Source organism: Helobdella robusta (assembly GCF_000326865.2).
Source record: "Helobdella robusta unplaced genomic scaffold HELROscaffold_15, whole genome shotgun sequence".
In the NCBI taxonomy this organism is placed as follows: domain Eukaryota; kingdom Metazoa; phylum Annelida; class Clitellata; order Rhynchobdellida; family Glossiphoniidae; genus Helobdella; species Helobdella robusta.
Window position 1 is genome coordinate 1,551,457 of NW_008703839.1, and position 13,642 is coordinate 1,565,098.

A 13,642-nucleotide genomic window follows, 5' to 3' on the forward strand; every position below is an offset into this window, starting at 1 on the left:
TCCTTCGGCGACACTAGGATCCTGTCAGCTGAGGGTGTTCAGCAGGGAGATCCTCTGGGTCCCCTTCTTTTTGCACTCTCTGTTGACCCACTAATTAAAACACTAAAATCCAAATTTGTTGTTGCCTACCTAGACGACATTTCATTAGAGGTGATGTCGAGTCCGTTTTGAACGACCTTAATACTATTATAAATTCAGAAAATAACATAGGTTTAAAACTTAATTTTGAAAAATGCGAGTTGTATATGAACAAACCTATTACACTTAACATTAAATATCCAATTAAAATCCTTGAAAAAAACGAGATTGATTTTCTAGGCTCAATAATTTTTCCTAGTGAAAGCCAAAACATATCCATAGCTAAAAAATTTGAAAATTTTAAACTTATCACCCAATGGCTAAATAACATCAATAAACATGATGCAATGGTCCTTCTATTACAAGCTGCTTTTTTGCCTCGTCTTGTTTATTTTTTGAGAACATCCCCTCTGTTGGATGTTTCGATCCTCAATAGTTTTGACGATCACCTCCGTGACGCATTCCAGTCCATCTTCAACATAAAACTCGATCAAAAAAATTGGTTGCAGGGGACGCTGCCTATATGTGTTGGTGGCCTGGGTTTGGGTTCCGCGGCTGAGCTGGCACCTTCTGCCTTTTTGGCTTCTGCTGCTGCCACGGTGGCCCTCCAGGATCTGATGTTGCCGAGGGATGGGATTTATGTCGATAACTTCAGAATGCAAGTATACGACATGTGGCGCGCCACCAACGGAGATGTGGTTGCGCTCGAAAACCCCTCGCAAAAACATTGGATCGCCCCCTGTCTTAATAGATCAGTTGATCGATGGCTGCAACTGAATGGGTCTACTTTTGACAAGGCTAGAATTATGGCTGTCAAAAGTGAGTTGGGCTCCGCCTGGTTGAGAGCGCTACCCAACACCTCCTGCGGCAATAGATTGGATGACTCCTGTGTTCGCGTGAGCCTTGGTTTGAGACTCGGAGCCCAGATCGTCACAGAATACGAATGCGCATGTGGGGCAAGGGTTGATGAACTTGGATACCATAGCCTTTCTTGTCGTCTGGGTCCTGGAAGACAAGCCAGGCATACGGCTGTCAACGAATACCTGGTACGATGTTTTCAAAAGGCTGGTATCCCGGTTATAAAAGAACCCATGGGTTTGATAGAGGAAGGAGCCTTTAGGCCTGATGGTTACACTATCACCCCATGGGCTCAGGGACGGTCCCTGGCTTGGGACGTTACCTTACCCCACACTATGGCTGACCGATATATCGGCTACACTTCAGTTGAGGCGGGCACTGCTGCCCTTAAAGCGTCCGATTTCAAAAATGAAAAATACGATTCATTAAACAATTTAAGCAAAATATTTCAACCCATTTGCATTGAAACGTTCGGACCAACAGATAAGCACACATCATTATTTATTAACAATTTAACAAGAAAAATAGTTAATATAACGGGTGATCCTAACGAAGGCAATTATTTAAAACAAACTCTTTCACTTTTATTACAAAAATTTAATTCCTTTTGCATTCTTGATGGAGCTGCTAGATACCTGACTGTGTGAGACCAGGGACATAGATAAAAGTTGAACCCGGAAACGATTGCATGCCTAACCATGGCTTGTTCATCATAACGGGTTCATACATACATACATACATTACATACATACATACATACATACATACATACATACATACATACATACATACATACATACATACATACATACATACATACATACATACATACATACATACATACATACATACATACATACATACATACATACATACATACATACATACATACATACATACATACACCCGGGAATGTAGTGATACTGCTACCGGGCGCGTCTCCACCAGCGGATAGGAGAATGCTTGCTGATCTTCAGATCAGAGGGTAGGAACGAAATAAAATAGTTCCCGCGGACAAAACACACCCCAAGTCAAGGCGGGCAGAAACCGTACCGAGGACTGAATGGCGCCAGGGAAATGGCGTCGCAAACGGTTCCCCTGGGGCACCAGGTCCATCCCCAGGTGTATTTAAGAAGCCTTGCTTCAGTAACCAGGGCACTGCTGGAGTTGACACATATTTCCCGTGGTACTCGTGGGACTAAAATGAAGACAACAAAACTTACTGGAAAAAATGGAGACATCATTGATAACAGGGATCACGCTCAACAAGAAGCACTAGACACAAATGCTGAAATGAAGCGAATAAATAACTGGGAACAATTAAGCCAGCTTATTGATGGGCTATTGGATTTTGTTAAACCAAAATCAAATGTTCATAAAGAGATTAAAAGTAGGGCGACTAATATTGCCAATGTCTTTATAAAGTTGAAAGCGTTGGAATTGAGCAGAAAGACGCAAACGATTCAAAATGTATAGCCGAGTGCAATGTTCTTTCCACCAATATCAAGGGTGCGAAACCAAGATGAATCATCAGCAATAGATACAGGAGCTGATGCAGACAGTGAATCGGCTGTTGACGCTAGATCTGTCAAGCGAAAAGACCGAACACCTCCAGAAAGTGGGAGCAAAATAAACAAATGAAGAAAAAAAAAGAACCAATAAACTTTTCTCCTAGTGAGATAGTAGAACAACGTCCTAGCAATGAATGGCAACTAGTGCAAAAAAAGAAAGACAAGCAGAATGAATGCCAAGAACAGCTTCTAAACCAGCCTTTGCTGAAGTCGAAACCAAAAATGCAAAAACATAGACCAGATGCTCTGATCATTTAACCCAAAAATAAAGAAAAATACTCAGAAATATTATGCCGAGTTAAAAAAGAAGTCCCAGATAATCAAGTCTGCTCTACAGTAGATAAGATCCGCAGGACAGCTATTGGTGACCTGTTAATTGTATTAACAAAAAATAATATAGATAGAGGCCAAGGTTTGCGTAAAACTATTACTGACCTCCTTGGAAATGAAGCTACAGTGGTTTGCAAAGGTCCTCAAAAAGACCTGGAGATACGGGACTTAGATGATGTCACTACAAATGACGACATTCTTCTAGCTTTGCAAACAGCAGCTGGAGAAGGTAATGAAATTACGATGAATGCCATTAAATCATTACGTAGAGCATACCGAGGTATGCAGATAGCATCGATAACTCTGGCAGCTCCCATCGCAGAAAAAATAATAGGTGAAAGCGGCAAAATAAAAATTGGCTGGGTCAATTGTAGAATTATGTCAGTAAAGAAGCCAATCAAGTGTTATAAGTGCTGGCATTATGGACATCTGGCAACGCAATGCAAAAGTTTTGTGGATCGATCCAAACTTTGCATCAAATGTGGTAAAGAATGGCACAAAGTTGCAGATTGTAAAAATGAAGCACGATGCGCATTATGTGATGAAAATAGTCTTTCCGAAAATAGTGCTCATGTTACTGGTTCTAGTTCTGGTTCTAGCACTTCAATTGACTAAAGGAAAAAAACTAAAACATGAAGATATTGCAACTAAATTTTAACCATTGTGAGGCTGCGCATGATTTGCTCATGCAGACTGTGCGTGAATTGAAGGTGGACTTAGCAATAATTTTGGAGCCTCATAAACATATAGATACGCAACCGTGGGAAATGGATAGCAGTGGAAAAGCAGTCATCTGGTCCTGTGGCAAACTTCCTTTTCAGAAAGTAATTAAAAACACTAAAACAGGTTTTGCTACAGCAAAAATGGAAAATGTCTACTTCTATAGCTGTTACGCTTCACCCAGTCTTTCATTTGAAGAATTTGTAGACTTTCTTGATCGACTAGCTCAAGATGCAAATCAATACTCCTCCGTTGCTATAGCTGGAGACTTCAATGCTTGGGCGGTAGATTGGGGTAGCAAAGAAACAATTGCAAGAGGGAACGCACTGTTAGAAGCGATGGCTACATTGGATGTAGTTCTGTTGAATAATGGAGATAAACCTACTTTCATTAGAGGAGAAAGAAACTCAGTGGTAGACCTTACTTTTGTTAGTAGTTGCCTTGTTAAAGGAAACTACTCCTGAGAAGTCTTGGATGTTTACACTGCAAGTGACCACTGCGCACTGTTTTGGGAAGTATACGCTGATTCCAACTTTAAAAAATCCCAGATGCGGATAAATGATAATGGATGGAAAGTAAAATTTTTTGTCCCAATTGCTTTTATGGTAGTTTTAGATCGTGAACCAATTGTCGTACAGAATGCTGAAAAGAAAGCAGAAGATTTGATGAGAAGAATTATAAAAGCGTGCGATGCGAGCATGCCTCGCAAACATTATATGAAGAAGCGCTCATTGGTTCATTGGTGGAATGAAAACATTAGCACCTTTCGAAAAGAGTGCCTAAAAGCGAGAAGAACATCACAACACTCATGGAAAAAACCTAATTATGAAGGAACTGAAAGCAGAATACAAGAAAGCTCGTTTAAAACTCAACAAAGCAATTAAAAATAGTAAAAAACAATTTTGGATAAATCTTACCAATGAAGTTGAAAAAGATCCGTGGGGTCGGCCTTACAGAGCTGTCATGTTCCATTTGAAAAAACAGCCAATACCGTCGCCCACTTGCCCCCAGCTCTTGAACAAAATAGTTACTACTTTATTCCCACAATAAAACATCCACTATTATAGAAGAAAACGTTGTGAAATGAATGACATCCCGCCTATCACAAAACGCCAACTCATGGAAGCAAGTGATAGAGTAGGAAATAACAAAGCTCCAGGCTTAGACGGAATTCCAAACATTGTCTTAAAAACAGCCATCAAAAAGGCACCGGAACTGTTTTTGGAGGTGTACAATTCATGTCTTAGAGAAGGAGTATTTCCTACCAGATGGAAGCAGCAGAGACTAGTGCTTATTCCTAAGGGAAAGAAACCTCCGGAAGAGCCATCATCTTATCGACCGCTATGTATGTTAGATACGGCTGGTAAAATATTGGAAAGAATTATTCATCAGAGGATTGAAGAAGCTGTGGATCCGCAGCTTACGGACAATCAATTCGGTTTCCGAAAAGGTCGATAATCGCTTTATGCAGTGAATCTTGTTGTTAATAAAGCCAGAGATGCTATTGCAGGAAAAAGATGGAAAGGAGGAAAAATGAAGTACTGTTTGGTGGCTACTTTGGACATCAAAAATGCATTCAACTCTGTCAACTGGAATTGCATCCTGCGTGCCCTTGATGAGTTAAACGTACCAGGATATTTACAGAAAATGGTAGTAAGCTATTTCTCACAGAGAAAATTAAAATATGATACAAATGCAGGACCAAAAGAATACAAAGTAACGGGAGGGGTACCACAAGGTTCCGTTCTGGGGCCTCTTCTATGGAACGTAATGTACAATAACCAATAACCTACTAAAATTGAAACTGCCGTTGGAAGTCAGTCTCGTGGCTTATGCAGATAATGTAGCTGTGGTTATTGTTGCAAAACATCTGGAAGAAATAGAGCTAGCGTTTAATATCACTTTTGCAAAGATCAGTGAATGGATGTATGCAGTGAACCTGGAGTTAGCAAAACATAAAACTGAAGCAATACTAGTTACCGGAAGGAAACAAGTAGAAACTATTAGGCTGACAGTTGGGGATCACGAAATAATATCCAAACCATTTATTCGGTATTTAGGGATAATGATTGATACTCGACTGAGTTTTAAACAACAGGTAAAACATGTTAGCATTAAAGCAACCAGAGTGGGAACAGCTTTATCACGATTAATGCCTAATGTAGGAGGCCCAAAACAGAATAGAAGAATATTAATGTCATCCGTTGTCACGTCAGTATTGACTTATGGAATATCTATCTGGTCCGATACTCTTAGAATTCGAGATACACAGAAAAAACTTACATCGACGTATCGAAAAAATGCTTTGAAAATTACCAGTGCTTTCGTCACAATTTCCGATGATGCGGTTTGTGTCATCGCTGGGACGTTGCCTATTAAAGAGCTCCCTGAAGAAAGAAAGGTTTTATACCAGCGAAAAAAAACAACGGCACTGAGCACAGAAAAACTCAAAATGGAAGAACGACTACATAGCGTGCAACGATGGCAAATGCAGTGGGACTCATCAACAGCTGGTAGATGGACATATCGACTTATACCACAAATAAGTATCTGGGTGAACCGTAATCATGGTGAGGTAAATTACTAATTGGCACAAATGCTCTGTGGTCATGGATGCTTCTGAGCATATCTTTATCGTTTTGGGCATGATGATTCGTCGAAGTGCCCTTTTTGTCCGGAAATTAATGAAAATGCAGAAAATGTATTTTTTGAATGCCCACGTTTCAATGGGCTTAGCAATAATTTGGAAACTGTTCTCAAACAGAAACTTTGGCCAGAAAACATAGTAAAGGCAATGCTCACATCTAAAATTGCTTGGAATGCGAACGATTCATTTTCGTCTGAGGTTCTCTGAAATCTACGTACGATAGAAAGACAAAGAGTAAACAAAGTTGGAAAATAGAAGCAAACAAAGTTGGAAAATAGAAAAATACATTAAAGGTAGAAATTAATAAAAGGAAAAGCAAATAGCTATGATCCTCTCCCCGTGTAGTAATGCCTAACGGCGGGTCAACGGGGAAACAGGGGCCAGATGTCGAGGAGGTTTTTAGTCGGTATGGGAAATCTAGGCTCCCTGAAATTTTCAATTTTTGCTTGTTGGCGTACGATACTGATTCATTCTTTTCACTTGGCAACAGCATCATTTTTTCATCAGAAGGTGTGCAACAAGGGGGTCCTTTGGGACCGTTGCTTTTTTCTCTGTCAATTGATCCACTGGTAAAGGCATTTCGATCTAAATTTGTTGTCGCATACTTGGATGATATTGCGTTGGGTGGATGTGTAAAGGACCTAATGGATGATGTGGAATTGATCAACAATAATGGTCGTGAATATGGTCTCAAGTTGAATTTTAAAAAATGTGAAATCACTACAAACAAATATTGAAAGAATTGAGATGAATGACCTAGAATTTTTGGGTTCGATAGTTTGTAGAAAAATACGCCATGATAATTGTTGGGCTAAAAAGCTGGAGAATTTTAAACATATTATGTCAATGATGACGGAGATTGGCAAGCATGACGCTCTTGTCCTGTTGACGCAGGCAGCATTCATTCCAAGGCTGTCATACTTTTTACGTACCTCTCCTGGCCCGTCTCAACAAACGTCAGATGAATTCAACAACGAACTGCGCATGGGTTTTCAGACTATATTTAATGTGTTTTTTGATGATAAAGGTTGGAGGCAGGCTATATTGCCGGTAAATATGGGTGGACTGGGTTTGGGTGTCGTGGCCGAGTTGGCACCATCAGCATTTTTGTCATCGGCTGCGGCCACGGCAGCCCTTCAGGAAAAGATCTTACCAATTGATGTAGCACACCAGGATGATTTGAGACTTGAAACATTTCGAAGCTGGTGCACGGTTTACGGGATATAATGGACATAAATGTGTGTTCGCAGAAGAAATGGAATGAACCATCTTTGAATACTTCAAAATCGAAACTGAATGAATTAAATGATTCTCCCTCAGATAAAGCCAGGTTGATGGCCGTTAGAAGTGAATTGGGGTCTGCTTGGCTAAGAGCCATTCCCAGTACAGCTTGTGGTACAAGGCTTGACAATGGTTCTATTATAGTGAGTTTATGCTTGAGGCTTGGGTTTCCGGTGGTGTGAGGTTGCAGATGCTTGTGTGGGGCGGATGTTTCTCAGTTGGGTCACCATGGTTTATCGTGTAGGCTTGGTTCAGGAAGACAAGCAAGACACTCTGCCATGAATGATTATATATGCAGATTGTTCCAGAAAGCAGATATACCCGCCGTTAAAGAACCAGCAGGCCTACTATCTGAAAGCAATTTCAGGCCAGATGGTTACACCCTGGTACCGTGGTCCCAAGGTTGCTGTTTATCATGGGATGTGACGTTCCCTCACACGTTAGCCGAAAGGTACATCAATTACACGGCTATTGAGCAAGGTTCCGCTGCGGTGAAGGCTGCTGATTTCAAGAATACTAAGTATAAAGATCTAAACGACAATACGAGAGTTTTCGTTCCGATCTGTGTGGAGACATTTGGCCCAGTTGATAAACAGACACAATTGTTTTTTGATAACATAGGTACTAAAATAGTTGAAAAATTCGGTGATCCCAATGATAAAATTTATATAAAGCAAAATATATCGTTGTTGCTGCAAAAGTTTAATTCATTTTGTATTTTAGAGAACATTGCTAAGTGCCCTTCTGTGTGAGACCCTGTACACTAATATTATCTGTTGAGCAGGGGCGAAATGATAGTTTTTATGGCTATTGTTTTTAACCAAGGGCTCGCACATACATACATACATACATACGGTTGTGTCTAAATTTTCTCCGTGTTTTTGAATAAATATTGTGTATTTTTTACTGATATACAGTTGAATTTGGATTATTATTATAGAGTAAATTGAGGAGAGTATTTTCGTTTTTTTTATTTTTTCGAAATAATATAATTTAGTATTTTTAATTGAATTTATTAATAATATTTAGTTTAATAGTTGAGTTAGATATTTTTTTTTTGTTAATTTTCTGTTAACACTCCCTCAGTAATTTAATCTGTTGAATTTGTTGTTTGAGCTTTGTTTGCAGACATTTATCGTACAACATTAACATTCGCATTTCACTAACCTACTACAGTACAACTTATATTGTTATTATTATATCACAGAACGTTGTTTATTTTTGGTTTTTCTGCAGTAATGACGAACGAAAATTGTTGTAAATGTGATAATGTTGTTGAGGATGGAATTTGCTGCCCATGCTGCCAAAGTTTCGTACATCCGAAATGTGCTGGTTTCACCAAGGACTCGCTGTCATTATATAAAAAAATGAAAAACTTAAGGTGGTATTGTGACAACTGCCTGGACTATGTCGATGATGTTAAAGGGATTTCCAAGTTGATAAATGATAAACATGTTGCATTAGATATGGAATTGAAGAAGATTTCTGAATCTGGTGACATTTTAAAGAATGACATAGAGCAGTTGAGGATCGCAGTCGATAATAGTAAGGGAAAATTGGATCAGGTTGCTAGTGTTGATTCATTGAAAAGTGAAATTAATGCTAAGTGGTCTGAGGTTGTTAAAAAAAATTGTGATGCTGTATGTAGTGAAGTTAGATCGATACAAAAAACACTTAATGTTGTAAATGAAAATAAAGAACGTGAAAACAATATCATCATTTTTAACCTTGCTGAAAGTGAAAATAGTGTGAAAGATAAAGAAATTGTGATGAAAATCTTTCAATCGCTGACTGAGGAGTCAATTAAAAGCAGCGACGTTGTTAAAGTTTTTAGACAGGGCAAAAAAGATGAGCAAATTACCTCTCCACGCCCGATAATTGTTAAATTTAACAACACGTCATCAAAGGTACTTGTGATGAATAAACTGTTTAAAATTAAATTGCTTGACGATAAATTGAAAAGTATTAGAATAAGTCATGATATGACCCGTGAACAACGAACTGATTATCGTAAACTGATTGATGAGGCTAAAAGTAGAGAGGCTGATGATGGGGAAGATTTTTTATACCGCGTCAGGGGTCCGGTGGGTCGCTGGAAGATTGTGAGGTTTCTCAAAAAAGGAAGATAAAAACTCTGTGTTTTGGTTTGCTTAACATAAGATCAATGTCAAAGTTTAATTTTGTCTATGAACTATTGGATGATAGTTTGGACATTTTTGTATTAAATGAAACTTGGCATGGTTCATCTAATAATGTTTGTCTTAAACTTGCTATGCCACCTGGTTTTACATACGTTGATTTTTTGCGACCTTCAGATCCCCTGCATGGTGGAGTTATTGTATATTTCAGAGATTATTTTAGGTTTAAAAGAATTGATCTGCCACAATTGAAGACATTTGAAGCAGTAGCTATTAAGTTTTTCATCAATCATACTGTAATTATTTTGTTGGCATTATACAGACCAGGATCATCTGCTGTATCAGCATTGTTTTTTCATGAATTGATCTGTGTTCTGGATGAAATATCAATCCTTGCGGATTATTTGCTGCTTTCTGGTAATTTTAATATTCACATGGAAAATTTGAATAGTTCTACAACTGTTAGATTATTGGAAGTATTTAACTCATATCAGGTTACAAATAGAATAAATCAGCCAACTCATAATTTGGGTGGTACGTTAGACTTGGTAGTGTCTTCCGATGATTTTCCTGCTATTGAATGTATTGTTAATCCATGTGATATATACTCAGATCACAGTTTCATCAAATCGGTTTTTCCAGTGATATTGAAGCAGCCTGTTTTTCGCCTAAAATGGGTTCGTTCTTGGGGTCGGATGGATGAAAAATTATTTTCATCATTAGTTTTGGGTTCTCATATCAGTGGTCCATTTGATTACAATGATGCGGGCTTGATGCTGGTGATGTTTACTGAGGAAATGAAGTCTATCATAGATAAGGTAGCTCCACTGCATTTGGTGAAATCGAGACATGTCCCATCAGCGCCATGGTTTGATGATGAATGTAGAAAATTAAAAAGACTTTGCCGTAAATTGGAGAGACAGTATAAAGTTAATAAAACATTATCTAATAGAGATGCTTGGAAAACTGCTCTTATTAATAAAAGTGTTATATTTAATGTTAATAAAAATAACTACTGGAAAAAGTTGGTGGAAAATAATAAAGGTCAACCAAAAAAATTATGGACTATTGTAAACAAATTACTTTGTAGAGCAACCTCACTAGATTCATCAAAGTCATCATCCTGTCAGCATTGTTCTACTGATTTTGCAGAATATTTCAAAAATAAGATTGGAAAAGTTATAAAAGATACGGATGCATTTTATATGCCATTGCAGTCTTTTCACAAACTTTATGATGGACAATTGTTCAACAATTTCTCGCTTTGTTCAAGTGATGATATCAAAAAGATCGTTTTGGAATCACCAACAAAATCATGTCTGTTGGATTGTTTACCTACCAGATTGATGAAGGCACACTTAGATTTGTTCTTGCCATTTCTAACCTTTTTTATTAATTTAAGCTTAAAAACTGGTGTTTTTCCGTCTGCATGTAAGCATGCTTTGGTTACACCAATATTGAAAAAACAGTCTCTTGATAAAGATGAAATAAATAATTATCGTCCGGTGTCAAACTTAACGTTTATTTCAAAGTTAATTGAACGAGTAGTTGCAATGCAGTTTGTTCGACATTTGAATGAGCATAATTTACTACCATCATTGCAATCTAGTTATCGGAGATTTCATTCAACAGAGACAGCACTTATTGATGTCACATCTTCATTGTTTGAATCGATGGAATCACATGATGTATCACTTCTTGCTCTGCTTGATATGAGCGCAGCATTTGATTGTGTTGATCACAAATTGCTGGTTCATAAACTTAAACGCTGTGGTATCACCGGGACTACCTTCAAATGGTTTGAGTCTTATTTAATTGGTAGGACTCAGCAGATTAATTTTAACAATGAATTGTCTACAACTGAAACTATAAGATTTGGTGTGCCACAAGGATCTGTCCTTGGCCCCATTTTGTTTCTGGTTTACACAGCTGATGTTTTCAACATAATCAAGAATCATAATTTTAAGTGCCATGGTTATGCAGATGACATTCAGATTATTGCTACTAGTCATGTTACATCGTTTCCAGTCATGATTGATAAATTAGCACTATGCCTTGGTGAAGTTGATCATTGGATGAAAACGCATCGCCTTAAATTAAATACCTGTAAAACTCAGCTTATGAAGGTTGGAACGTGGCAGCAATTGTCAAAATTACAAATTAGATCAATTAATATTTGTGGTGATTCAATCGATTTTTGTGCATCTGTGCGCAATCTGGGAGTAGTTTTTGATAGTAGTCTATTGATGAAGGACCATGTTAAATCACTTACAAGTGAATGCTATCATCATATGCGTGGATTTAGAATTATCCGGAAGTCGTTAAGTAGACACATATTACAAAGTCTGGTGCATGCATTCGTACATTCAAGGCTGGATTACTGTAATGTTTTGCTCTACGGCGCTGCAAATAATGTGATTAGTCAGCTGCAGTCAATACAAAATCGAGCAGCAAAGATTGTAACAGGTGCATCAAAGTTTGAACATGTGACCCCAATTTTGAGTGAATTGCATTGGTTAACTGTTGAAAAAAGAATTGTTTTCAGAATTGCTGTGATGGTTTATAAATGCAGAAATGGCCTGGCTCCCAAATACCTTCAAGATAAAGTTGTTCAGAGGGATATTCCTATGCATCGACTTCGACTGCGTTCAGATTGTTCAGATTTGTTAAAAGTTCCTTTTGCTAAATTGAAGATTGGATCACGTAATTTTTCTATTGTTGGACCGACGATCTGGAATAGTCTGCCGCAGTACTTACGTGATCCGGGTGTCTCCCTTGGAAAGTTTCGAAAAGAATTGAAAGCTTATTTATTTTCTCTGAGCAAATGATACTTTTAGTTAATGGCGTTTTTGAGAAGATTGAAAAAGCGCCTATTAAACATTCATAATAATAATAATACATACATACATACATACATACATACATACATACATACATACATACATACATACATACATACATACATACATACATACATACATACATACATACATACATACATACATACATACATACATACATACATACATACATACATACATACATACATACATACATACATACATACATACATACATATATACATACATCATGAAAGCTTGATAATTTTTTTCCGTAATTGTCATAAATAAAAAAATTTATCTGCTTCTGTTATTATCATTTGAGACTCTATGTATTGTTTTGACAATAAATGCAAAAAATATCTCTTTTTACTCTGTATCGCCTGGTTGGCAGTCAGTATCATTTTTTTTTTATATTTGTTCCAGGAATTTTTGTAAACTTTGGACTATGTAGCAACATTAACTAATCCTACTAAGTGTTCATGTTAGAACATCAGATGATCAACATACTATTCCTCTTAATGATTTATTTGACTTGTTCGTTATGCATAATATTATTAGAGAATCTACTCATGTTTTGGGAGGATCACTTGATCATATGATTTTTAGCCAGAAAATGTCAATTCTCTGTGTGTGCGAAGTGCTTTTATTATATCTGTTCAATTCTTAGATGGTGGTGGTTCTTACCATATATTATACTGGTATTTAATATTGTTTACTAATATCTCATCTAAAAATTGAAGCAATCTTTAAACCGCAAATTAACATGCAGCAAAGAATAGCAACATCATTACCGACCAGAAGAATTTTATTGAAAAACTTTACAAGCAAAGTGAATGAACAGAACAAAGATATAATAAATGAACAAGACCAAGATAAAATAAACAGACCGAACAAAGCAGAATAAAAGAGATAAAGAGCTCTTTGAGCACATTGAGAATTTTAAAACCTTGAAATATACCTACATTTATAAGCGCTTATGATGAGTAAATCGTTGAACATCGTTGCATATTGTTGCGAGTTTCTTTAGATATAAGAAACAACAAGTAAGAATGTTTATAACGCATTTATTTGCGTAATACAAAATAAATGAAAACGTGTTTGGCAATGCAATTAGACAAAGAGAAGTTCGATCGTAAAATGTCGCAAGAAGAAGGGCTGTTGTCTCTGTGTTGAAGC

General features: G+C 37.3%; 4 protein-coding genes across 4 annotated transcripts in view; 3 read left to right on the top strand and 1 right to left on the bottom strand.

Moving 5' to 3' along the window:
- The window catches only part of HELRODRAFT_169287 (hypothetical protein), a gene marked incomplete at both ends in the record, with an annotated part of 3,932 nt that extends 1,355 nt beyond the window's left edge, over positions 1-2,577 (top strand). Inside the window, 4 exons of the mRNA XM_009015126.1 lie at positions 588-776; positions 1,143-1,405; positions 1,968-2,349; positions 2,413-2,577. Of these exons, the coding sequence (XP_009013374.1) occupies positions 588-776; positions 1,143-1,405; positions 1,968-2,349; positions 2,413-2,577 (999 nt within the window). The remainder of the gene's footprint in view (positions 1-587; positions 777-1,142; positions 1,406-1,967; positions 2,350-2,412) is intronic.
- An 892-nt stretch (positions 2,578-3,469) lies between these two features.
- On the top strand, positions 3,470-4,021 carry HELRODRAFT_169288 (hypothetical protein; the record flags this gene model as incomplete). Its single annotated transcript, XM_009015127.1, has 1 exon — positions 3,470-4,021. One exon carries the CDS (start codon positions 3,470-3,472, stop codon positions 4,019-4,021), a length of 552 nt encoding a protein of 183 aa, XP_009013375.1.
- Positions 4,022-7,053: 3,032 nt separating this feature from the next.
- HELRODRAFT_169289 (hypothetical protein) lies at positions 7,054-9,614 on the top strand (the record flags this gene model as incomplete). Its single annotated transcript, XM_009015128.1, has 4 exons — positions 7,054-7,365; positions 7,455-7,628; positions 7,794-8,106; positions 8,722-9,614. 4 exons carry the CDS (start codon positions 7,054-7,056, stop codon positions 9,612-9,614), a joined length of 1,692 nt encoding a protein of 563 aa, XP_009013376.1.
- Positions 9,615-13,068: 3,454 nt separating this feature from the next.
- Positions 13,069-13,642, bottom strand: part of HELRODRAFT_169290 (hypothetical protein) — a gene marked incomplete at both ends in the record, with an annotated part of 4,814 nt that continues 4,240 nt past the window's right edge. The window contains one exon of the mRNA XM_009015129.1: positions 13,069-13,090. Within this exon, the coding sequence (XP_009013377.1) occupies positions 13,069-13,090 (22 nt within the window). The remainder of the gene's footprint in view (positions 13,091-13,642) is intronic.